Source organism: Haemaphysalis longicornis, unplaced genomic scaffold, assembly GCF_048455015.1.
Source record: "Haemaphysalis longicornis isolate Haplotype H1 unplaced genomic scaffold, Haemaphysalis longicornis Haplotype H1 scaffold_8, whole genome shotgun sequence".
Lineage (NCBI taxonomy): Eukaryota > Metazoa > Arthropoda > Arachnida > Ixodida > Ixodidae > Haemaphysalis > Haemaphysalis longicornis.
Genome location: NW_027526445.1, coordinates 164,913,501 through 164,938,224, shown reverse-complemented (window position 1 = coordinate 164,938,224; position 24,724 = coordinate 164,913,501). Strand labels below are relative to the sequence as shown.

At 47.7% G+C, this 24,724-nt stretch overlaps 1 protein-coding gene across 1 annotated transcript in view; it reads right to left on the bottom strand.

Moving 5' to 3' along the window:
- The window catches only part of LOC144148772 (uncharacterized), an 85,587-nt gene extending 64,845 nt beyond the window's left edge, over positions 1–20,742 (bottom strand). The window contains exons 1-2 of the mRNA XM_077680283.1: positions 20,704–20,742; positions 6,748–6,949 (exon numbers count right to left, since the gene is read on the bottom strand). Coding sequence (XP_077536409.1) covers positions 6,748–6,902 — 155 coding nt within the window. The 5' untranslated portion in view covers positions 6,903–6,949; positions 20,704–20,742. The remainder of the gene's footprint in view (positions 1–6,747; positions 6,950–20,703) is intronic.
- Between the last annotated feature and the right edge of the window lie 3,982 nt (positions 20,743–24,724).

Sequence of the window (24,724 nt, the reverse complement as noted above, 5' to 3'; positions counted from 1 at the left end):
GAAATCAAGTCACGGTCACTGTACTCCCTAAAGCAAAATTTGTGTGCAGTCAGAAGTGCAGCCTTCTGGATCACGGCGCGTATCTGCTGCTTCTGAGAAAGTGATCGCGCGATTAGGGAATGCAAGGCGACATCCGGTACGCTGTCGTTATCTCGCAGCCCTTCAGGCTAGCGTGTTTTCGCAAATAGTGTTTGACGTTCCCCCAAATGTCACATGGTTGGGATGACCCAGAATCGGTGGTAGAGCGTTATGGAAAGAGTGAGGGTAAGGTTGCTGGAGACGCATGCCGAAGCTGTGAGCGGAGGAAGTGACACATACTGAGCTGTGGCGAAGCGCTGACAGATGACGCAGGGCCTGCCGCAGCGGCAGCGCGTTCCCCCTTCCCCCAGGCACTTTCTCCCCTGTCCTCGTTCTCCTGGGGAGGCACATTCGCTCGCTAGATTACGCGTCCGCCTTAGCCGCCACAAAACCCCTGTACCAAGCACCAAAGCACTGCGGTATAAAAATGGCGCACAAAACTCACACCATCTCCACGCCGTGAACGAAGCTTAGGATGCGAAGCAGTGGGACGCATTGTGTGGATAAGTTTTATCGTCCGTGCACTATGATGCACTTAAAGTTTAATAAATGATTTGGAGACACAAGGTGTGTGTATTGTGTGGATCAGTGTTATCATCCGTGCACAATGAATCACACAAAGTTTATTAAATGATTTGGGGTGCAGTACGTACACTGTAAATGACAAATGCTACATGCAAGACAAGTTGCGTCCCAGTGCATCACACCGTCGGCATCGTCCACGGCGTGGAGATAAGGTGATTTATTCGCCCGAATTGAAACGAAGTGAAACAACGAATTGCGCGCTTTGAATGTGAACTCGGGTTCGCGCGTAGCGCCCTCTCGTGTAGCTCGCCGTAGTCTTGGAGAGGCACCGTCGGACGGCGGACGGACATTGCAAAGTCTTAAGGTGCTTCGCACCTAAAAGCTCACTTCAATCAGGTGTGCAACGATGGATACTTCGCGTTAAGTCAATTCCTACTTAAGTGTAAGATACGTCATGTGTTCAAAAGTGGAGCTTTCCCAAGTCAAGCCTCGACGGCTGTCCGGTGGTGTCTCGCAGCTTAAGGATTGCTGACCGATCGCCAAAGGCCGCCCCAGTCTCACCGGAATAAAGGGGACCAATCAGGGCGTGCCGCGGGAGGAGAGGGTGTTTTGTCTGAGCACGTCCTTTCGCATCATGCCCTCGGCATGGCGTTAACGGTGGCAAGCAGAGGCTCCGACGACGTGGAAATCGCGAGTGTCCTGAGCGGGCAACTCGCGCGGGATGCCGTAGCAAAGCATCAAAACTAAGTCGCATCTCCAAATTCAGCTCCACAAAATAAATCTTGCAGTAAAGTGAGCTTTCTGGTTAATTCTCTACACTTCTCGACCTACTGCACGTATCTTGAACAAAATACTGACATTACCTGATAGGATGACTATCATGCCACCGAGTGTCCACTTCGTGTTTGTTTCGTAGACTTCTTTGGCTGTGTCCGACTTTACCGGCCATTCTTCTGCCCAGTTTAGAAGAGGACTGAATAAGGGTGGAAGTCCGGTGCCTCTTGCTATCGTCAACATTGCGGAAATATTTGACTCCTGTTACAGGGGACTCTCCCACGCGTTTTCGATAAGCATGTTTTTGATGCAATTGCCGCCGCCGACTTGCATATTAAATACAGTAATTTAACTCACACCCCTGCACTCGAATTTCGATTCAGCGAGGCTGCTATTGGTTGTCGAAGGTGGTCACTGGTACATGTGGTTTGTCAGAACTATCAATGCAAGAGCTTTCAACGGCTAGCAATCCCCACAGAGTTAAACTTCCGGAGCGTTTTAATTGCGCAAGTACAGACGTGCCATCTATGTATGCCTTGACCAATCATCAAGACATGAGTATTATCTTGTTCTACGTCACTTCCTTCTGGCGTCCCTATGCGGTTGATTTCGCCCATTGCCTCTTCCAAGGTTTTGTGCTTACGTCGCCTTTCACCAGTTGCTGCCTTCACGGAGGACTTCCATCGTCCAATAGCCGTCCTAACAGATATCTCGGGAATTCTTGGTACATCACCTCAACCATACCTGTCTCTAGTGTTCAAAAACCTTGCGGAAAAGCACATCAAAACCAACGCAGGGCCTTTTTCTTATAGATTATTTTGTTGCTATGGCCTACTCCTCGCAACGTGGCCTTTACACAAAGCGTCTATCATCCTACAGTGGCCATCCTTGGGGGCGGCGTCAGGTCACAGACTGGACGTATGAGGTAACTCCAGATGTTTGGGGTAAGATAGAAGCGATGTGTTACATCATAAGCGGTACACTTCTCCCATCGGGATACTGTGGTCCTTCCAGTATTCAGCGCGAGTACACTGGGTGGATGAAATTGTGTCTAACGTGCGACCCTGTAAATCAGCTCCAGATGAACAGAGGCATCCGAGGTTAGAAATTTCAGCCAGCACCAGCGCTCGAATCATGTGTCTTCTACCCTCCTGCACTGCGTCATTGCCTCTCTATGTGAATGAGAGCAAAAAGTCTAGAAAGTTGGTGCAGGAATAAGCTAGGCATGTTCCCTGGCGCAAAACGACGAAACACCCAAGGAAAATCTTCCGTTACATCACTATTCTTCTTCCGTGTTTTCGTCTTCTTGCGGTAAAGGATATTGTCACGTACCAAAAAGAACACCGGCTTCTTTCAGAAGACATTGTTTATTATCTTGAAATGATGTTCAGCAACAAACAAGAAATACGAGGTCAACCAAGCGGCACGCACAGTAGAGGGTCACCGAATGCAGTGCTGCGGCGATTGCCCTGCGACCACTTTTCTGTCCGCGTTATTCTCTCCGCCCCCATAAAATTAGATACAGAACACTAGAGGCCAAAGAATAAATTAGCAATGACTTAGCTAGGCTATGCCCGGATATACGTAGCGTGAGCTAAGGTTCAGCTGGTTAATCTTAAGTTTCCTGGTTGTCTAGGATTACTTGATTATCATGCTTACGGCTGCTAAAACGATTTCCAATCCAATCCAGTCGCTGTGGCGACGGCTCCGGTGCGCCAGCTGTGCGCCGTGAGACGTCACTGCTCTTCACAGATGCGCAGTACGACTATCCAAGAGCCACGCGAAACTGCTCAACCTCGGCCAATGTAGCTGACGCTACGAAACATTGTAATCTATTGAATGCGAATCGAAACACTCTTTCTGTATACAAAGTGGAGCGAAAATACGTGTTTGTTTCTTATAAAGTTAAGACCACAGGGCACGGCGATACGCTGGCAACAAAACACCTAAGTAAACCAAGTGAACCACATGGTTCACAGCTATTTCAGTAAGAACCCCCTCTACTCAGTACTAAGCCCACATTGGGATTATAATCATGTCAGACACAGCAACTGCTGTTGGAGACCCTGGAAGGCGCAGCACTAGATAGGGTGCAAACGGAAAGTAAGTATGTAATGGAGCTTCGCCTATATATGGCCACCATGCTCAGTGGCTGTGTGGCTAAGGCGTTGTACTAAGACCGAAGACGCGAATTTGGTTCCGAACGTCATGAGTGCTTACGAAGGCGAAAAGCGAAAACGCCAGTGTGTCGAGATGTCTGCGCACTTTAGAGAACCCCAGGAGGTCAAACTTAATTCGGAGCCCTCCAATACTGCATGCTCATTGCCAAGGAGTAGTTTCGGCGAGTTAAACTCCCCCAAAGCGATTGCCTAACTTCGTCCCTGCTTAGATGGCGCTATCCCCTAGATTGTGTAGTGTACCCCGACTATAACCTTATCGCATCTCAGTAGCTTGGCATATTAGATGGGACAACGATGTTGTTCTATATCGTGGCTGAACTCTACGTTCGTCCGCGCGACGAACAACGATAATTGCACCAAGCTCAATGCAAATGCGTTCATTCTGAAGTTTTATATATGGGTTTGCAACGCATATGGGTTTGCTCTGAAACAAAACGAGAGAACAAAATATTCAACAAAAATGGCGAGAACCCCCCGAGCACTGGTTTAATGAAAGCAGTTAAAGCGATAGACTTTATTTGTTATTCAATGCTTCTGCTTGTTTAGAGCCGAGAAAAACCGAAGGAACTGCCGCGCGGCAGGTGTGGAAAGTGCCCTGTCTCGCTGGACACTGCCCTGCCACCATGTGAGAACAGGGTGTGCGTTGAAGGACACCGTGGCTGCTGCGACGTGCGTACTATATCGTTTTTAAAGCCCGCCAAATAAATGCTCACGATGCGTCACAGCCAACGAGATTTTATGTCCCAAATTTCAGGGAGGGTGGGCCGCTTTTAGAGTCAGCCGCCTATTTACTCGACTAGCCATTCATGCATTTGAAGAACATCCAAGCGGCGCTGCCTGTGCACGAACACTACACGCATGCTAACCTTACAGAAAAAGCTTCCAAATTTTTGCTTCAATTGATCATTTTTATGGGCTCACATAAATTGTCTGCAAAGAGAAAGTGATACAGACAATGTGCGCCACATTTCGTCAGCAGAATGCAGGATTGTGCGAGTTGGTAAACCGTTTAAACGCTGCAGCTTAGAAAAAATTAGCAGTGGTGTAGCTCGGCTATGCCACGATATATGTAGCGTAAACTAAGATTGAGCTGGTTGTTTTTCGCTTTGCCGGTTGCCTAGGATTGGCATGATTATCATGCTTACTGCTGCTTAAATGACGCACACACGGTATACGCATTATGTGACACATTTATACTGAACAAGAAGCTCCGGCACAGCGTCACCAATCGCCCCAGAGCTACGCTGGTTCCATAGGCGCACGCCGGTGTTGCTGTGACACACGAGCCATCGGTTCCACACCCGGCCACCCCTCGCATGATCAATAAGTGGACGGGCCGGCACGTGGCGCGCTTGCACAGTACGGCTCTCCAGGAGCCGCGCGAAACTGCTCAACCTCGGCAAGTGTAGCTCAGGGGCCCTATTCTCGACTGCACAAATTGCCGGCATTTCGCCCATGTTTTTTTGCGTAATCACGACGTAAGCAATCAGTGACGTGCTGCACCTATAGCTATGACGACATGCAGTGTAATTTGACGAGTCACTCATAAAGATCGCCACCAAGGTATCAAATATTGTGCAAGAAAGATATAAAAACACTTGGCATGTACTATAAAAATTAAGACGATAGCTGAGGCTGACAAGAAAAACACATTTCTGGAGGTCAAATTTGGCGCCAACACCACAAGGCGATCGAGTAACGTTGATCCAAAAGCGAGCAAAAGGCGGATGTCGAGCTAAAGAACATCACACAATTTTTTTACCGTATCTCTTTATTTCTTTCAATCGCTTTTATTAACATAGCTGGGCTCTCTCCTTCAATGCAAGCTTTGTTGCGTTATCACCTTCCCTGCCGCCACCGCCGCCACGCCATCGTCTGCTGCTATGTTATAAGTTTATGGCGTGATCACAGAAAAACACGGCCGCGACCATCGCTTCTATGACACATAAGAGCAGCGAAGCGCTACGCCTGATAACCGCGGAGCGCACCGATGTCGCCAATTCACTCATTCGTCAAGCTCGACTGCAATCAGCGCTGTAATGAACTAAATAGTCACTTTTCATTGTTATTTTTCTCTTGAGTTCGATCATGTGACCCAACAGCTTACTAGGACAAGTATGGACAAATGCCATGCATTGGGTTCTCTTTGTCATGGAGAGGCTTGTACTGCCCTCTAATGTTGCGGTTACGCCAAACAAAGAATTTTTATTTCATTGCCAAACATAAAAGCAAAATACTGCATGTTATTTGTATGTTCCATGATTGCTGACTTGGAAGCAGTTGAAACTATAATTTGTTTCGGTAGGAAACATGCTTTAAACAGCGCGCATGCGAAACTGCGCCTGCTGAAAATTGCCGCAGATTTCGCGGCGCCGTAATCCGGGGCAATATTGTGCCCTATTTTGCTTGTATTTTGTGACAAAAACAGCCGCCATTTTCAAGCTGTTATGTAGCATTACGTCACTTTTACGCAGCCTGAAGTTGCCAATGCATGACATAATCGTTCCCGCCAACTGTTTAAATTACGTCACGCCTTCCCAGCCAATCACAGAGGGGGTGTGTATTACACGCAGTATTGTTGTTTGACAGCAAAGACAGGCTTACGTTGTCATGTCCGCTGCATTTAGTCTGGTTTTTCATTGCCGGCCAAGAATTATGCGCCTTTAGTAACGAGAAATAAGGCAAACTTTAGAACTGGTGTCCGTAGACGACATGAAACGTCAAAATGACGACAGCACACACAACCGCTTTGTCAACCCGAAGCACGTGACCAAAATTGAAAGCCAATCAGAAAAGACTTCCGGAAAATTGCCTGAATTGCCGGCAATTTGTTCAGTCGAGAATAGGGCCCCAGGCTACAAAAAATGACGATAGTGTTGCCACGCACGACGAACTCTGTCTTGTGGCCAGTCATTTTAGTCTATTTTTGCTGAACTGTTGTGTTTTAGTGCGAAGTGTCGTAAAGGGGTACAACAATGCTCTGTGAGCAGTTCTTTCAATAAGGTTTCAGCTTTAGCCCCGCAGTGCCAGCTTTATCAAATTGAACGAAGTGGTCATTATATACAGCAAAGTTTTCCGGTGTCGAAAAGGAGTGGGTTTCATACAGTGCGCCTCTTTTATTGCTAACAATTGCAACACCGTTTTCATAATAGCCCCGTAGAATGTTGTGCTAGTAAAAGCGTTTGCTTACTGAGCATCGAAACCTATTCCGCCACCAGTTTTAGACAGTGCCTTCATCTGTCGCCGGAACGTCAACCATCCGATCTGCGATGTTTGCCTCAGCAAGTCCGGCACGCTGATCGGTGTGAAGTAGATGTAGTCGCAGACCGCATCGTCCGGGTACATCCATTCGTACGTAGCATAGGTTCCAACGGTGCAGACGAGTTCCTTGTCTGCAATAAAAAGGTCAGTCAAGAGTGGCCTCTCTGGGGCCAATGGGGCCAGCCTTCTTAACATCGTTTGAAGAGGTCGCGAAGATGAAACATAACTTGGCGTAATTTGAAAGTATGAACCTTGGTAACTTACTCGGCTGCATTCCAACCACGCCATACGTTTTAAAAGGGTAGGTTTTCTTAGCGGGATAAATGGCGTCTCTGTAAATGAAGTAATTTACTTTCCTTCGCACTGCTTTGTCGACCAAAACGCTCGGATAATATCTCTGTACAGAGGGCGCTTTTGTAAAGCCGGGCTTTCATTGTGTCATAACGGTTACATGAAAGGTCACTGTGGTCATTCACAACATGGAGTACAATCGTGTACCTCCATAAAGTAATGAACCTATCGCTTTACAATTAGGTAAATCGTAGACGCCTTTATTAGTGTGCGAGAAATAATCGCATGTCTCCATTTATTGATTGCGATTTGGGTATTTGAAGGTTTGACGATCGATTGGACGCACTTCAGCGAAGGATTGAACGCTCTTTTTTTGTAGCTCTGATGTCTGAAAGCGTTGGCGCTTCTTTAAACTTTACTTAGTAACGCACGTGCAAGGATGTTTTAAAAGACAAAATAAAAAAGATATTAACAACGTTTTTAAGTGGCGAAAGGTGGACAGAGTGACGTGGTACTGGGAAATAGTCAAAACATAGTTAGCAGTCACTACCTATTAGCATCCAAGTGATACGGTCAAGTGAAACTAGAGACCCCACTAGTGGAGCCTCTAGTGTTGTATACAACTGACCAGTCTATTTTATTTCTGGTGGCTTGAGCTGGTGGCCGCAAATAGCACAAACAAGTTCCTCCTACCTCATAGACGCTCACTGAGACATAGCAGGGAAGTCAGCCATGTTTTTATATATTTGAAGTCTGGTACAAAACTGTCATAATTGTTATCAGGGCGAAGCATTGTCTGTAATAAACGAACGCTATATTTTATCTTCATCACTCCTTTAAGACATTGCAGAGAGCGCAAACGAGTTGATCGCTGGAGAACTCGATTTTTACTGCTGAAAGTAAGCCCATGCTCTAGCCTCTATCATCAGAATTTTATCTGATTTCTCTAAGCTATTACTGCATTCAAACTTATCCTGCAAGCAATGCCTTTTGACGCTATTTTATTTTAGATGAAAAGGTGAGTTGTGACAGTCTGCACGCTAACATGACATGCCCCGCCAAATGAATTTCCGCTTTCTTTACCGTGTCGCGACGGTGACAGAGAGATGCGAAGACACACGTCTGCACGCTACAGCGCCGTGGACCCAAACTGGGGTCCCCGCTTTATTCCACGCTCGTGTCCAGCGCGCACCGCAAGCGCGTGGTCAGCACTCGCCACTCGTGGCTCAGCCCCAGCGTCATCGTTCCTGGAGCGTGCCCGTTTGCGGCAGCAGACGACGCAAGCTGCTGGGCTCGCCGCCACATAGCCCCCCCCCCCCCTCTTCAGACGGAGTGGCGGCAAAACGGACAGTCTTTGCGCTGGGATGTTCACGGGTGGGGCTCCGAACGGAGGGGAGAGTGGTGGTGTTCAGGGTGGAGTGGTGGATAGTGGTGTCGAAGGCAGGCGGTTCGGCCTCGGCGACAGTGTCGCGGCCATTAACGCGAACTGTAAACGCCTTTTCGCCGCGTGAAATGACGAGATGAGGGCCGGTGTAGGGCGGTTAAAGCGGCCAGCGGGCACTGTCGACACGGATGAAAACGTATTGGCTGACAGAAAGACTTGGGTGAATAAACGTGGGTTTTGTGGAGCACGGCCAAGCGGTTGGAGACGGATATAGCTGAAAAACCGGGTTATATCCTTTACGTAGGGTGGGCCAGGAGAGGAAGGGTTATCTTGAGGCTGTGGAGCGACCAGAAAGTCTGCCGGTAATCGCAAAGACGTGCCGTAGACCATTTGGGATGCGGCACAACCAAGATCATCTTTGATGACGGTGCGTAATCCTAGCAGCACAAGAGGAAGGTGAACTGCCCACTGCTCAGGTGATTCGTGAGCCATCAGCGAGGCCTTGAGCTGACGATGAAACCTCTCGACCATGCCGTTGGCTTGAGGATGATAGGCCGTTGTTTTTAGGTGAGTAACACCGAGTAGGCATGTCAAGCGGCGAAAGAGTGTGGACTCAAATTGGCGGCCACGGTCTGTGATAATCTCCGACGGCACGCCAAAACGTGCGATCCACGTCGACATAAGCGTGGAAGCAACAGTCTCAGCCGTAATATCGTTGGTTGGAAAAGCCTCCGGCCAGCGTGTAAAACGGTCGATCACTGTCAAGATGTAGCGGCAGCCCTTAGATGGTGGTAGTGGGTCAACGAGGTCCACGTGAATTGTAAAGAACCTTGAGTCCCGTAGTGGGAAAGCAGCCAGAGGTGATGTGGTATGCCGAGAGACCTTGCATTGTTGGCAGGCGAGGCAGGAACGGGCCCAAGCGCGTACGTCAGTATTCATGCCCGGCCAGACGTATCTCTCGGCAATCAAACGCCGTGAGACACGAACTCCAGGATGAGAGAGACGGTGAATAGAGTTGAAGGCAATGCGCCTGAGAGACGCAGGAAGGTATGGCCGTCTGCGGCCTGAGACCGGGTCAATGTCGCAAACGATGTTGATTCCCGAATCAGGGCATAGAATGTCGTCGAGTTGCAGAGAGGAGCTGTTTGAAGAACGTAGAGTTCGGAGCTCCTCGTCATCGCTTTGGGCTTGGGCCAACTCCTGAGAACTGAAACCGGAGCGCTGTGCGGCGGAAATACGGCTAAGGGCGTCGGCTGGAATGTTGTTAACTCCCTTGACATGCCGAATGTCCGTCGTAAACTCTGCAAGATAAGCCAAATGCCGAGTCTCTCGGGGAGAATATGTAGTCTTCGATGACTTGAAGGCGTTCGTAAGAGGCTTGTGATCGGTGAAGATCACGAAGCTGCGGCCTTCGAGGAAAAAGCGGAAATGCTTCACAGCGAGGTATGCCGCCAGGAGTTCCCGTCCGAAAGTGCTGTACCGTTGCTCAGTGGGAGAAAGCTTCTTCGAAAAGAAACCGAGCGGGTGCCAGCTGCCGCGGATGTGCTGCTGAAGTACACCTCCAATCGCACAGTGGGAAGCATCTACCATCATGCTTGTGGGAGCGTTGTGGCGCGGGTGCACGAGGAGGGTAGAAGAGGCCAGGCGCTCCTTGGTGGTAGTGAATGCGCGATCAGCAGCGTCAGACCATTCAAGACTGCACTCGGGAGACTTGGAAGTTTGAAGGAAAGTTTCGAGAGGTTGAACAATGGCCACACATTTTGGGATGAACCGTCGGTAATAATTCACCAGCCCTAGGAAACGGCGCAGTTGGCGCAAGGACTCAGGTCGGGGAAAGTCGATTATGGCCTTCACTTTGTCTGGCAGAGGGCGAATTCCATTGCAGTCAACGAAATGACCGAGAAACTCCAACGACGGCAACCCAAACGCACACTTTTCGCTATTAAGGATGAGGCCATGCTCTGCTAGGCGTTCGAAAACTATCCGCAGATGGTGAAGGTGCCCAGATAGCGATGAACTGGCGACAAGAACGTCATCTATGTAGGCAAAAACAAAAGGGAGACCACGAAGGACGACGTCTATGAAGCGCTGAAAAGTCTGAGCTGCGTTGCGTAGCCCGAAAGGCATCCGAGTGAATTCGAAGAGGCCAAACGGTGTAACGATGGCAGTTTTCTTGACGTCATCCGGGGCTACGGGGATTTGGTGGTAGGCTTTTTGGAGGTCAAGCTTTGAAAAGATGGTACATCCACTGAGGTTATTGGTGAAGTCCTGTATATTAGGTAGGGCGTACCTGTCGGGTACCGTGGCCACGTTCAAGGAGCGGTAATCACCACAGGGTCGCCAGTCTCCTGATTTCTTCGGGACCATGTGTAACGATGAGGACCAGTTGCTCGATGACGGGCCAGCAATGCCCATTTCAACCATGTGGTGAAATTCCTGTTCCGCGATTTTATGTTTCTCTGGAGCCAGTCGACGCACCACGGCGTGCGTAGGTGGACCGGTGGTGATTATCTGATCAACGACGCCATGCTTCACTGGCTTTGTCCAGTCTGGAGGGGCAGTCAGGGAAGGAAACTCGTTCAGCAATTCCCGGTACGGAGAAGGTAGTTCGCAAAGAAGCGTAAATGCGAACGGATGGAGTGGAGACGATTTGCGGATGACAGAAAGGCCGGTTTTGGCGTCAAGGATTCTTTTTCGGGCCATGTCAACCAGGAGGCCGAAGTGCGAAAGGGAATCGGCTCCTAGAATGGCGTGACTCACGTTGGCCACGAGGAAAATCCAGCGGAACGCACGGCGTAGGCCGATGTTGACCATCAGGGATTTTTGTCGGTACACGGGAATGCTGGACTTGTTAATAGCTTGGAGATGGCACAGTGGTGCTTGAGTGCGGTCACAGGAATTAGCGGGGAGCACACTCACTTCAGCACCAGTGTCAACTAGGAAACGTTGACCACTGGTTGCATCTGTGATGTAGAAGAGGCGACTTTCGCTGGCTTGGAAATCGGTCGCCGCCGCTAACGATCCCTCGTCCGGTTTCCCGGCCAGCCGCAAGGACGGCTGCAACGTTGCGCCGCTGCACCGAAGCGGCGATGGTACCAGCACAATGAATCAGGGTGTTGAGGTGGCTGGCGCGTTGTGCCTTCCTGGCGAAATACTTATGGAGACGGGGTACGGCGAGAAGGGCCAAACCGGCGAGCTCGAGGGTTGCGAGGCGGCGGCGAGCTGTAACCAGCCGAGGCGACAAGCTCCTCCAAGTTTTGCATGCGCTCTCGGAGAGCGGCGAGGTCGTCGGATAGCGGTGAGGGCAAAGAAGTAGCAGGCGCCGCCACGGTGGTATGGTCGGAAGATTGAGCGGATGCCACCGTGGACAAAGGCGGATGCAACGTGGCGATTTCCATTATCTTGTCAGCATGCGCGGCCAACGCGGATAAGGGAAGGTCAGAAGCAGTCGCGAGGATCATCTGCACAGAAGAAGGGAGCCGTCGCAGGAAAAGTTCCTTCAACAAACGGGAGTCCGTGGCAGAAGGTGCGTCGCCGAGCAGGGTTTGCAGTTCGTGAAGGAGCTGCCAAGGTCGACGGTCACCCAACTCCTCTGCAGAAAGCAGCCCCTGGAAACGCTGCCGTTCCGAAAGGCTCGTGCGGCTCAAGATGGCAGCCTTCAACGTGTCGTAAGGGTTCGTGGTAGGCGGGTTGGCAAGGATGTCACGAACCTCAACCGCGATCTCAATAGGCAGTGACTGTTGTAGATGGTTGAAGCGGGTCTCTTGCGACGTGATGTGACTCACTCGGAAGCTTGCCTCGGCTTGAAGGAACCACACGTCGGGGTGCTTAGCGCTGAAGGGGGGCAAACGGCAAGCGACGGCGGAGATGCCAGGTGAAGAGGCAGCGGAGGACACAGAAGGACCGCTGGCGTCGCGGGGAGGGTCCATTCTGGGTACGTGGCTCCGCTGCAACGTCCGGGTCACCAATGTCGCGACGGCGACAGAGAGATGCGAAGACACACGTCTGCACGCTACAGCGCCGTGGACCCAAACTAGGGTCCCCGCTTTATTCCACGCTCGTGTCCAGCGCGCACCGCAAGCGCGTGGTCAGCACTCGCCACTCGTGGCTCAGCCCCAGCGTCATCGTTCCTGGAGCGTGCCCGTTTGCGGCAGCAGACGACGCAAGCTGCTGGGGCGCCGCCACAACCGAACTTGGTTGGTGGCGTATGACCACACGTGATCGACAGTGAGTGAACCCCAGCGATATCATGCTTGTGGCGTGTCTCTTTGAAAAACACAATATGAAAATTGCTGCGTTTTACTTTGCAGCCTCCTGACGTTGTGATGGAAACATACACTGCCTCTTGCATGCTGGGATGGCCAGCAGAGGCGCGCACGAGGGCTGCGATGATGGGTGATTGTGGAGGGTCTTTTGGGAAAGGGCAGTCGGGTGGATTTCGAGGCAGTTGGTTAAAGCCGCTGTCGGCCTTGATCCCACATACCAATGGTGGTAACAGTAATATTATAATGATATAGCGGAAATGATGGCAAGGACAAGAGAAGATAACAAGAAAAAGTTTTGTTGCGTGGTAAAATTATGAAATCGATTTGGCCTACGTTGGTCGGAGTATACAGCGGGCTTTGCGGGGAGGTGCAAGAACACATTGGCTATAAAAATATACCGGTATGTTTTTATACACAAGCGAAACAATACCAAATCTTCACAGTTCTGGGTTCGTGGAGCCTCATTTTGTTTCGATGCAGTTTTAATTGGACAAACTTCCTTGGAAAATGGATTCGTGAGGTAGTCCCGCTATGTAAAACATGTACGGAGAATTAAATTTAGCACATATTCTGCAATAAAGGTCGTTGCCGAATCGGTTCAACAAGTGCTCACTTTTGTTATTTCGGTAGAGTGAGGGGAAAAGTACGGCGGGGCTGTGTGTATTTTCACTCCACAATGGCTCTACCGCCGCTTTAAAACGAACACACACCAACACGGCGCAATCCACAGTGCCTTCTGCTCCTCAACCTTCCATTTCCGCACCGTGTGTTCCACAGCCTTCCACGTAAAGTGGGATTGCTTTCACATTCCTCCCTCAGCCACATTCCCAGCCCCAAGATGAGCTGGACGACCCGGATCCCGGAGATGAGATTCGACTGTTCCAAATGCAGTGGCGGCACCGCCACATCTCGAATGAGAATTCCCATCACCATTCAGCTAAGCATTCCTTGATTTAGATAAAGGTTTTTCCTCTTAATACTAATTTTGGAGCTTACCATTAGAAGGCAGTTGGGTTTAGCTTTCTTGGAGGCATAGCACCCGCACAGAAATGTGGTATGCTCGCTATAGACATACGTTTACGCCCACGCATTCCAGGAAACGGCGGCGGTTTCTTTCTGTACTCTCCTAACAGTAGCAAAAACAACAGACTTCGCACGCAAGAGGTGCCCAAATACGCACAAGTAATAAGGCTGGCTCCAAAGCTGGCGTGTAGAAAGACTTTCGGAAACATTCATACACGCACACGCACGCGCGCACAGACGGTGAAAAGAGCACTATCTACCAGAGCGGATAGCAGTCCCCCCTGCCCCCCCCCCCCCCAACGTTAGGATTCATGCTCGTAACAACCATCGAGACAACAACGGAGTAACCATGTGGAAATGTAGGCCATGTGACCACGAAATGCGTCGCCCGAGCTTCCGATAATCCGCAAGCACTGTGCAGAAGAAGGGGACATCAAAATTCATCACCATGTGAACATGCAACGTAGGCAACATCCGGCTGACACACTCCTGCTCTGGTTAGGCGTCCTGAATTTGACCAATGAAGCATTGTGAAGGGTAAAAGGAGGATTATGACTTTCCGCTCGCAGTACAGTTGCTTGCGAGCGAGTTTAAAACCCCACAGTTGTACTTGCTGATTACATAGAAACTTCTAAGGAAGACTACATTTCGGTCTCGGTGTATGGCATGCGGGCAACACGAATGGCTTACTGCGGCGTGACGATTTGAAAGGCAGCTGTTAATATCGTATCGACCTTGCTTGTTCCTCAAGAAACAGATCATTTTCTTGCATGAAAACAGTAAAGAGCTCAGGAAGCGTTCCTGAGCTTCCCTTGCTTATTAAATGACACAACTCAAATGGGCATAACAGTCTTCAACTTTAAATTCCAGGACGCCTTCTGTATTGTTACTATTCCGTATCCGAATCGAAATTTGTTTTATGACAATTTTACCAAGTGATTTGCGATAATTTAATATTGGCTTTAGACATACAAACCACCGAGGCTAGGCATAAAGCACGTGGGGCTAGTCTCGCGCACTGGCGCGAGATAGCGGTTGATTGTAAGGACACATATTGAAATATTGCGTTTAAAAATCTTAATGCAATGTAACGTCTTAAAAAATGATTATGTAGATGTTCTGACTACTAGCTTTAGAATATATTCTTTGTTTACACGACCATTTGTTTGCCATCACCGCATACAGCATGGATGAAAATATTCTTTAGAGAAAGTTCAATTTAACAGTTAGATTTCGAGATAGCCTCTGCTGATATGAGAGAACTTGCGAAAATGTCAACAGTGTCTGCGGCGTCGTTACGAAGAATGGAAATTCTAACAAATATATAACCAGTTTTATTCTAAAAGGGGTGTCAGGAGTCATAGTGTGAAGACGGGTCAGACGACGAAGAAAAAGACACTAAGAAGCGGGAAATTTCTGGAAGCTGGATGAGAAAAGAAGAGGAACAAGGAGAAGGAAGACGAAGAGCAAGTGGACGGAGAGATTGTGGTTCGATGCGGCTGAAGGAGGCGGGCACACAGGTCTGGGAACCCGCAAGGCAGCAGCGGCACTGCCCGTTGGCCTCCTCAAGCAGTTGACGCGGCTGATTCTGGATAAGAGCAGCTCCGCTCCGTTGGTTTCGGCACCGGATTGCACGGGCACACACGCAAGAACGGCTTCGCCCCACTGGCCCCGTCACCATCTTCACGGCGCTGCGCTCAGTGAGCCAGCTCAGCGACAACTGACTCCCGACTTCCGCAATAATCTGGTGCAACGCAACGACAAAATGTGCAGTATGGAAATGGTGTTTGAGAAACTATAGGGACCAGTAGATATTGCGGGAGGACACTATTGTATTTTTTTAACTGAAAGCCATTTAGAGTATTTTTTTATTATGTAGTGAATTCCTTAAACTTGCATTATCTTTTTTTTTCTTACCTTCGCAATACCTTTTACTACCGAAAAGTCTCATCTCAACTTGATCCATTTGTGTCCGTAAATCATTCTTTTACAGAGGTGAGGCGTGACAACAACATTGGCGAACCTCCCAGGATTCTGGTGCAATAACTGCCAGGATCCCTTCTCCATTGTCACCTGTTTACCGCGGTAGAAGAGATGGATCTTGAAAAGTAATGACATTGGCGAGTAGCTTGGGGTTGATAAGGAAGAGATGTTGGACCTGTATGAGAGCGAAAATCAGAGACGGAGGGAGGAAAGCACAGTGGTGAGAGAGGCGAATCGAGAAGAGGAAGAGAGAGCCAAGCGAATGGCGGATGTACAAAAGAAAAGCTAGCCCAAGAGAAAGAGTTTGCCGATTTAAAGCTACGTTTAGCGGATAATAGAGCACCAAGCCAAAGTGATGAACAATCCCATGTATCTACAGGACCACAGACGTCCAAGAGTCCGGAAGTTTGCTTGCCCAAGAAAGCTCATGGTTTTTTAATGACAAAAGAGATGAACTGGATGCCTATCTCTATCGCTTCGAGCGAGTAACACTAGGACAAGGTTGGGAGAAGAGTCAGTGGGCGACGGCATTGAGTCTCTGTCTGGTCGGCGACACACTTAGTGTCTGCCGAAGAATGCCGGCTTCAGAGTCTATGGACTACGACACTAAAAAAACAGCATTGCTGAAAAGATTTAAACTTACAGCTTACGATTTCCCCGAGAAATTTCGCAACGCAAAGACAGACGATGCAGAGACAGGAAAATAGATTGCTTCGATTTTCATGAGTTACTTTGACCGGTGGTTGGAGAAGTCAAACGCAGAAAAGACGTACGAAAAACTTCGAGATCGAATGGCGACGGAACAGTTTCTCGCGTGTTGCAATTCCAAGTTGGGAGTATTTCTTTAGGAGCGCAGCCTAAAGAGCCTTGAAGAGATGACTACGGCCGCACATCAATACTGCGAAGCTCAGAGGCTTAAGAAATTGGGCAAAGTGAAGGAAAGGGCGTGGCGATGAGCATAGAAGCACAGGAAAGTATGACACAAAGGTTCGGTCCAGGGGCTCCATTTTGTTGTTTTCTTTGCAATCGCGTACGTCATCGTGCCGTTGATGGCCGACCTATTTTGTAACTCGAGGCAAGAACCTTTGACTTTCCAGGTGTGTAAGAGAAGAAGACATTCAACAGAAGAATGCCGTTTTAAAAACCAGAAGTCAGCTTTTACAATAAACGCGAAGAAGTTGGTCCCAGCCCCACCAAAGCCAATCGCAATCACTAAATAAACGCAGACAAAACTGAGAGAAGGAGAGTATCGGGTGCCACAAGAATGTGAAATGCCTGTTGTAGATGGCGAGCTGCGGGAACAGCGAATCTCAGTTCCCCGGGATACCGGAACTAACACGGTATTAGTGAGGAGGAGTTTTGTGACGCAAAAGGAGTTTACTGGACAGGAGGCACGAGTGGTTTTTGTGGGTGGAACGGTAAGGTGCTGGCCGGAAGCTGTCATTCAAGTTTCGACCCCTTACTACACGTGAGAGTTAATAACCATATGTGTCACTTAATCACCCTATGACCTGATTCTGGGTAATGTGCCAGGCTTTAAAGAAGTGAATGACCCTGATGCAAAATGGAAACGCCAAGTAAAGGAGGTGAATGGAGAAAATAGAACATCCCGATGGCAGAAAAAAACGATAAAGAAACAACAACAGCGGTCATTTCAAGCCCCATAATGTCTAAGAGAACACGTGCAATGGCTGCAATTGAGAAAAGAGAATCGCTACATGAACTCGGTCATCCAAGTGCACTAGCGTTGGGCAGGTCACCCGAGAAAATCACTCGACAACAAAAGGAAGACCCATCTCTGAGTTATTGGTGTCATCCACCCTGTTACCATCATCCCTGGCGACATTTTCGAAACATCAGACGACCGAGTGGTAGCTGGAAATGCGGCAGGAACAGTGCCAATGGCCATACAAATCAATCATACAAAAGCTTTCGTCAGGATGAAGTCGGAACCTAAAGTCATCGTGACCGGAAAGCGGAGAAAATCTACACTGGACCACGAAAGTCATATATCCTAGAACAACGAAGGAGATGGCGGAAAATAGTTGAACAGAGTCGAGAAGACGGTCTATCCAACGTTCGTGGAGCAACTCAAGGGTGTTGCCAAGCTCGCCAAGGAGGTGATGGCACAGGTCAACGGATTAAAGAATTGCCAGGACGGAGAGCGGTTCGAGGAACAGGGCGGTGGAACCCGAAAACCTACATGGGTATAGGACATTATGCCAGACCAGCTTACGCACCGAGACGATGGCAATTCGAAACAGGGCGGTGTAGATCGTAGAGATGCAGTTTGCCAGGAATGTCAGAATAGAAGGAATTGCTAGCTGAACAGAGTAGGGTGAATTGGAAGGTTATTGAAGTAGTATTGTATTTTGGTGAATGTTCAAAATGAGAAACATCGGTTAAACTAGCAGGACAGCAGTGCCCTAGATAAACGACAATGTCATGCTCCACCAGATTATATGGGTAGAATAACGTGAGCTACTGTTGAGCGGGCGATGTGTGGACAGGCTGCCTGCGCAAAGTTATAAAATATGTGTTGGTGAAATTATGTGTGCGTGGGGGAAAGTGAAACTTTCGTGAACATTTCAGTTATTATACCTTAGTGTGATAGCTGTGACCCTTAGGACTGTGCTGTGAGAAAGTGACTGAATGTGATTTGTGAAATGAATGTGGGTCATCGACCTCAAACGTTAAAGCAGTTTTTCATTAAAAAATCTTGAAGACGGGGGCAAATGTCAGGGGTCAGGGTGTCAAGACAGGAAAGAAGACGAAGAAGAAGAGACTAAGAATCAGGAAATTTCTTGAAGCTGGAGGAGAAAAGAAGAGGAACAAGGAGAAGGAAGACGAAGAGCAGGTGGTCGGAGGGATTGTGGTTCGATGAGACCGAAGGAGGCGAACCCAGAGGTCTGGGAACCCGCAAGGCACCAGCGGCACTGCCCCGTTGGCATCCTCAAGCTGTGGACGCGGGTGATACTGGATAACAGCAGCTCCGTACCGCTGGTCTCAGCACCGCATTGCACGGGGGCACACACGCAAGAACGGCTTCGCCCCACTGGTCAGGTCACCATCTTCAGGGCGCTGCGCTCAGGGAGCCAGCTCAGAGACAACTGACACCCGACTTCTGCAACAATCTGGTGACGCTACGACAAATTGTGCGGTACAGAAATGGTGTTTGAGAAACTATAGGGACCAACAAATATAGCAGGAGGAGACTATCGTATTTTTTTAACTGAAAGTGTAATTCCGACACTTCTAATCTTTTTTTACCTTTGCAATACCTTTGCCTACTTAAAAGTCTCATCTCAACTTGATCCATTTGTATCCGTAATACATTCTTTTACCGATGTGACGCGTGATAAGCGGTAAATTAGCGCCAAACCGGGGTGACAGGCAAATTCTTGGGAGGGATAGCTTAGCATTGTAAGCGACAACTGCCCCCTCTATAACGCAAATGCTAATAAACGAGAGATAGATTGGCGGATGAGATTAGGACTAGAGGAATAGGACAGCGCTAGAGCTGCCGCTTTTCTTTGCGATTGGTGTAGTACTTCAATGCCACCTCGCCATCATAAAGGATGTACGTAGTGCTCGTAAGAAGAGAGCATGGACTTTCTTTCAGAACAAAAAACCTATGCTACTTTCACTAACAACAACATGAGCTATGTCTTATTAGCATTATTTCGCTTCGTTGAACCAGGCAAAATACACGCGAATTACACAAAAAATGTACGCGAAAAAGCGCGCTTTATTTCTCATGTAAATTAGAAGCCCCACAATGCTCTTGACAAGGATTTGTTTGAATATTCGGAAATCGACCCGAAAGAGCACTTTGCTTTTGAGCTTACTTGATGGTTTTACTCTTACATACAAGAAAGAAAAGTAATGTCCTCCTCACAGCAAATAATGGAATACAGGCTGAAAATTCCTACTCTTTTTTAACAATGAGCTACAATTTCAAGCAGCGTAGTAGTGAGCCCCATCATCGTTCGGTGAAAGAACCGAAGGCGGTCATATAGTGATTCAGGGGGGCATCAGGAAGTAAATGGTACATCCTAGAAGACGAAATTATTCATGAACACACACACGAAGCTTCTACCAAAGGCTATGAAAATAAACATCCGGTGGTATCAAGAATATAAATCTCATGGTGGGCTGGCCTTCATTTTACGGGCTCGCCTTCACTTCGGCAGTGCTGTCAAGTATTCCTATTAACAGGATGACGAGCACAATATTCAATCATTCTGAGCTTCCGCGTATCACCAATGAGTCTGAAACGTATGAACTCACCAAGCACCTTCAAACAAAACGCAGGTGGGACAAAGCAGCAACAGAAAGATTTCTAGGGTTGGCGCTTAGCAACGGGAAACAAGCTAACTGAATTGAAGAAGACATTCCCCCGGAAGACCTCCTAGCTGCTCCTATAAGAGAAACCTTGAGTTGGGCGGTGAAAATTGGTGGCCCATAAGAAAACAGTAGCTGCCCACACACACGACAGGGTGCATAGTATGACAGATGACTTGGTTGAGAGATCAGGTAAGACATTCGGGAGGCAGAATGAATACAAGCCGCGCTGGGCAGGAGTGGAAGTGCGAGGTTCTCCCGTGATGCACAAACTCATCTGATAACGCGATTATGATAATATGATGTACAGTTCTGTGCCAATTGTTGCCCGCACCGACATTGTTTCGTTCATGCACTACCACCTTGAAGACTCGTCTGCTTTACATACATGTGGGAATACTCCGCGTTCACCGAAGGATGTCATAGTATGGAACGAGTTTAGATGCTTGCTTGAGAAACTTGCATATGTGTATATGGCAGCTGAGAAAAAGTGCTAACTCATAGTAATCTCTCCAAATTTATATTTGATCTGTCATATATTGCTTTCTTTATAGGTAGCGTAAAGGGATAGGGAAACAAAAGACGACATACTCACATGGGCCTGGTGGGCTTGTTGTTGTGGTAGCTGTTGTTTTGGTAGCTATTCCGAATCAAGGCAGGAAAAAAGTAAGGCATTTAAGGTCATTTTATGCAACAACAAATTACTGCGAAATGAATCATTTGTATGGTAGTTCATAGGTGCACATGATAAACATTCATATCCAGCATTAAGATGAAAACCGTTTGGCCAAGGAGTGTTTTATAGGCAATAATACAGATGCTAACATGGAGTAAGGACTGGAACATTACGCAAAATGCGTATACTGACCGATGGTGTCCTTGGAACCCATCAACAGGTTGGCTGACTGGATACACGGAGCGTACGCGAAAATGAACTTCTATTTTCGACAAAATGATGAGTCCAGAGTCGGGATAAAGTAAAGGTTTTAGATTAGACAATGCATGCATAGACCATGAAGGATTACCATTTATGTCATAAACCACCAATCGGTGTACAGATAGAACGTTGGTGGGTGTGTTTCTTTATTGCGCAAATAATTGCCGCCTTGGTTCATTTTTCGGTTGGGGTTTGCGTCTTCGATGGTTTGACTATTCATTGTACGCGCTTTTAATGAAGTTCGGATGCCCTTGTAGCAAAGGTTTTGACTCACTTTTGACACAGTTTTGATGTAAAAGAGCTTTTGCGCGTCTTCTTTGATTGATTTTGTGGTTTAACGAGCCCACACTACACAGGCGATGAGGCGCGCCGTTGTAGAGGGCTTCGATTAATTTTGACCACCAAGGGATGTTGAGTGTGCGCATAAACCTTGAATACACCGGCATTTTCGCTTTTCGCCACCACGAGAAAAGCGGCCGCCGCATCCGGGAATCGCACCCGCTTGTCTTTACTCAGCAGCACAACGCCTTACATTTTATTCTGTCAACTTTCCTTCCGAAAAAATTGTGAAATATTCTTTCCCTTCAAGTCCGTACAAAGCCTATTTAAATGGGACAGAACAACCGGATTCAATATTGTTTACTTTAAAATAACTAGGCTTCAACACCTTAATAAGCTCTTCCATTTACGCCACGAAAGCCGTTTCGTAACAAAGAAAGCAACAATTTTGAAAAGTGCTCAAATTTCGCGCTACAATGTCGTGTTAGGGGCAGGAGGGACCTCGTGTGGGTCAACATCAAAGCAATTTTCAGTCTGCTAACTAAACGTTATCGTTCAAGTGAGGAGGTCAAACTGGGACTAGAGGCCTCAGTGCAATCGTCCAGACTTGTGTCTTAACTTTTGTCCTGTGAATATCTTAATTGCACAAAGAAGATTCGGTGACGTGATCGAGTTCGTGCCGGCAACTTACCAGGTGTACGCCACTTCTTGACGCGATTTGTTTAATTACTTAATTTTAATGCTAGCTGTAAAATTGGTATTATTGTTATCAGGACAAAGGAGTGTTAAACCATTTGTAAGGGAATGAAAGCGATTCCACGTAAAGCCTGTTTTAGGTAGAAGAAGCAGCTGATAGAGTAAAAACATCTTAACCACCATATTGTACCAATAAATGCCCCTTTAGGAGTTAAAATTAATACGGCCGTAATAGCGCGTAAAATAGATATTTCTGGTTTCATTGTGCCTTTTTGGGTTTTCGGAGTACGTCATATTCTAGGTATGTTTTTTACTTAAGAATCTCGTCACTCGGTGCATATTGCATGGTGCAAATTGCACTGCGATGGCAATCGACACATTAGCCTTTGTAAGAAGGCGAAACGTGGAGCCATGCCCGCAGCCCTCCGTTATAATGTACCCCTGATATCTCAGCCGAAGACATGGTGCCGCCACCTGGCAGTAGCCCGGGGTGGGCGAAGTTGTTTTTTTCCTGGGCCAGTGCCAGATGACGCCATCAGTGTCGCTTCGGTGGTCGTTTCGGTGGTGAAGGAAAAATGACGTTGCCAGATCACGTGGTTTTCCACCCCTCAGCGACCATGGCAGCGGTCACAACTTCCAAAGCGAAGATGCGGAAACATGCACCGAACACAGAAGGAAAAGATGCGGGGACTTAAACAGCGAGGGTTGCTGAAGTCTATAATCTTGCGTAGACATTTGCTGCGAAGGAAGCAGATACGCGGCCTATTCTTTGCTGCTGCAACTTTAGGAAGTTTTATGCTCATTTTCTGGATCTGGATGTTACAGTCGATCGAGGTAATCAGAGGCATTTTATCTTGAATTGCTACTTTCTTTCTGAATCCCAGCCTTTATGAGTCTGAGTAAATAATTAGCACCTAAACAATATTACATGCTTGATGGGGTTCACCTGTGTCCAAACTAACGATTGTATTGGTCGCTAAGCGATAAATTATAAGTTATTGTAACGTACTCTTTTTAGAAGTTTGCTTTATTTTACATATCTTATCTTCCTGCTTGGTAGAGTGAAGCGAAACAAACAGAAAAATAAAGCAAAATACTCACTCGTTGGTTGTTGCGACGTTGTTGATGTGGTTGTGGAAGCTGTTGCTACCAAAAAAAACACGCAAAATGTAAGGCCTTTCCCGCTATTTGTTCTCTCAAAGCAGCGATATCTCCAGCTTCCAGATGATCCCGCTATTTACGGTACCATCACCAATTCTATATATCAAGGCTAAGAGGTAAGAGCAGGTGTAGAAAAGTAAATATACAAATAAATTATTCCGCGGGCCATCGATTTAAATAAAATGTCCATGCCTTTCCACTCTGTGAAGGAGAATGACCAGCAAAGCGGTGGTGCCGAGCGTAAACGTGAGCGACAATATGCTTTGACCGTGTCGTAGTTAGGGAGTGCGCGAAGCAATACACGCTTCATGATGGAACGTAACAGCGCTATAAGCGACGAGGGAGACGGAAGAAAATTCACAACACGGGCGCTGTTGCATCATGAATATGTACCAACTCGCCCAACTTTAAATGGTGTTCCAATACACGCTTGTTTGTAATTTTCGGTTCAGCATACATAATGGGTAATTAAATGAATTAAACGCTGAACAAGAGTTTTACTCTCGTGGACAACCATGTACTCTCCGTTTTCCTCCCATAGAAGCCTATTTATTGACAGCAGACGAGAATTCCATAAATTTACAACTTCACTGAAGTATGGAATTTTAAATAGTAAATGAAAGTCGGCGTAATGTTAGAGTCGTCGTAGCTTGAATGAGTCTTCGATTGTCATATAACGTGTTTTGGAGTAGTTACAATAAAGCAAGAGTTACAGCCACTTTCCATAATCCTACTCCCTCCACAGATAGACGTGCTTCGCTGTGCAACACTATTCTTGGATAAACCCATCTCACAAAGACCAAGCTTCCAACACTGCCGCAAAAGTCGGCTTCGCCTATGAACACAAATGCATTGCAGGAAGAAATTTATCCAGGGTAAATATACGACGCCCTCTATTAAAACGCACACACCCTAGGACATGTTTTAATTTTTGAAGTGTTTTTACATGCGTTGAAAATGTGGCGGAGTTTTACAAACACGGGGATTAGAGTTGGCAGCGCAGCGTGGTGCGACGCTCGCTTGTGATTCTTGTCGACATCGCTACATTGCTGGAGACGATCTGCTAGAACCTAGCCTTAGACAGCTTCACTGTAAACTGCTTTCTAGAGAGAAGTCAGCAATTAAAGTCAGCGTGAAGGGTTCCATTGTACGAGGGTGGAAGTATGAGGAGGAGGCCTTTGGAGGGAGATTGGTTCCGAGGTTCTGTAGCGTGTAAATTTTAGACAGTGCCAAGTTAGGTGCTCGATATTGCCGGGTGTGAGGGAGGTGCGGAATGGACATCGAGGCAGCACAGATAGGGTGCACAGTTTGCGGAACGTCTCCGGGGCCAGAGAGAGAGAGAGAATATTCTTGAATGATACCGGTGAGGTTACCATGGGCAAGGAGCCTCGCTTGAAACACCAGAAGTATGAAAAAATGAGATCAATGAAGAGATTATTATAACGACTGAGAAGAAGATGAAGCGCTCAATAATACAGTGCTGTTTAAAGACTCTGATCAAGTGCTGTGCTCCGCAGGAAAGACAATATAGCTTTTCTCGCTC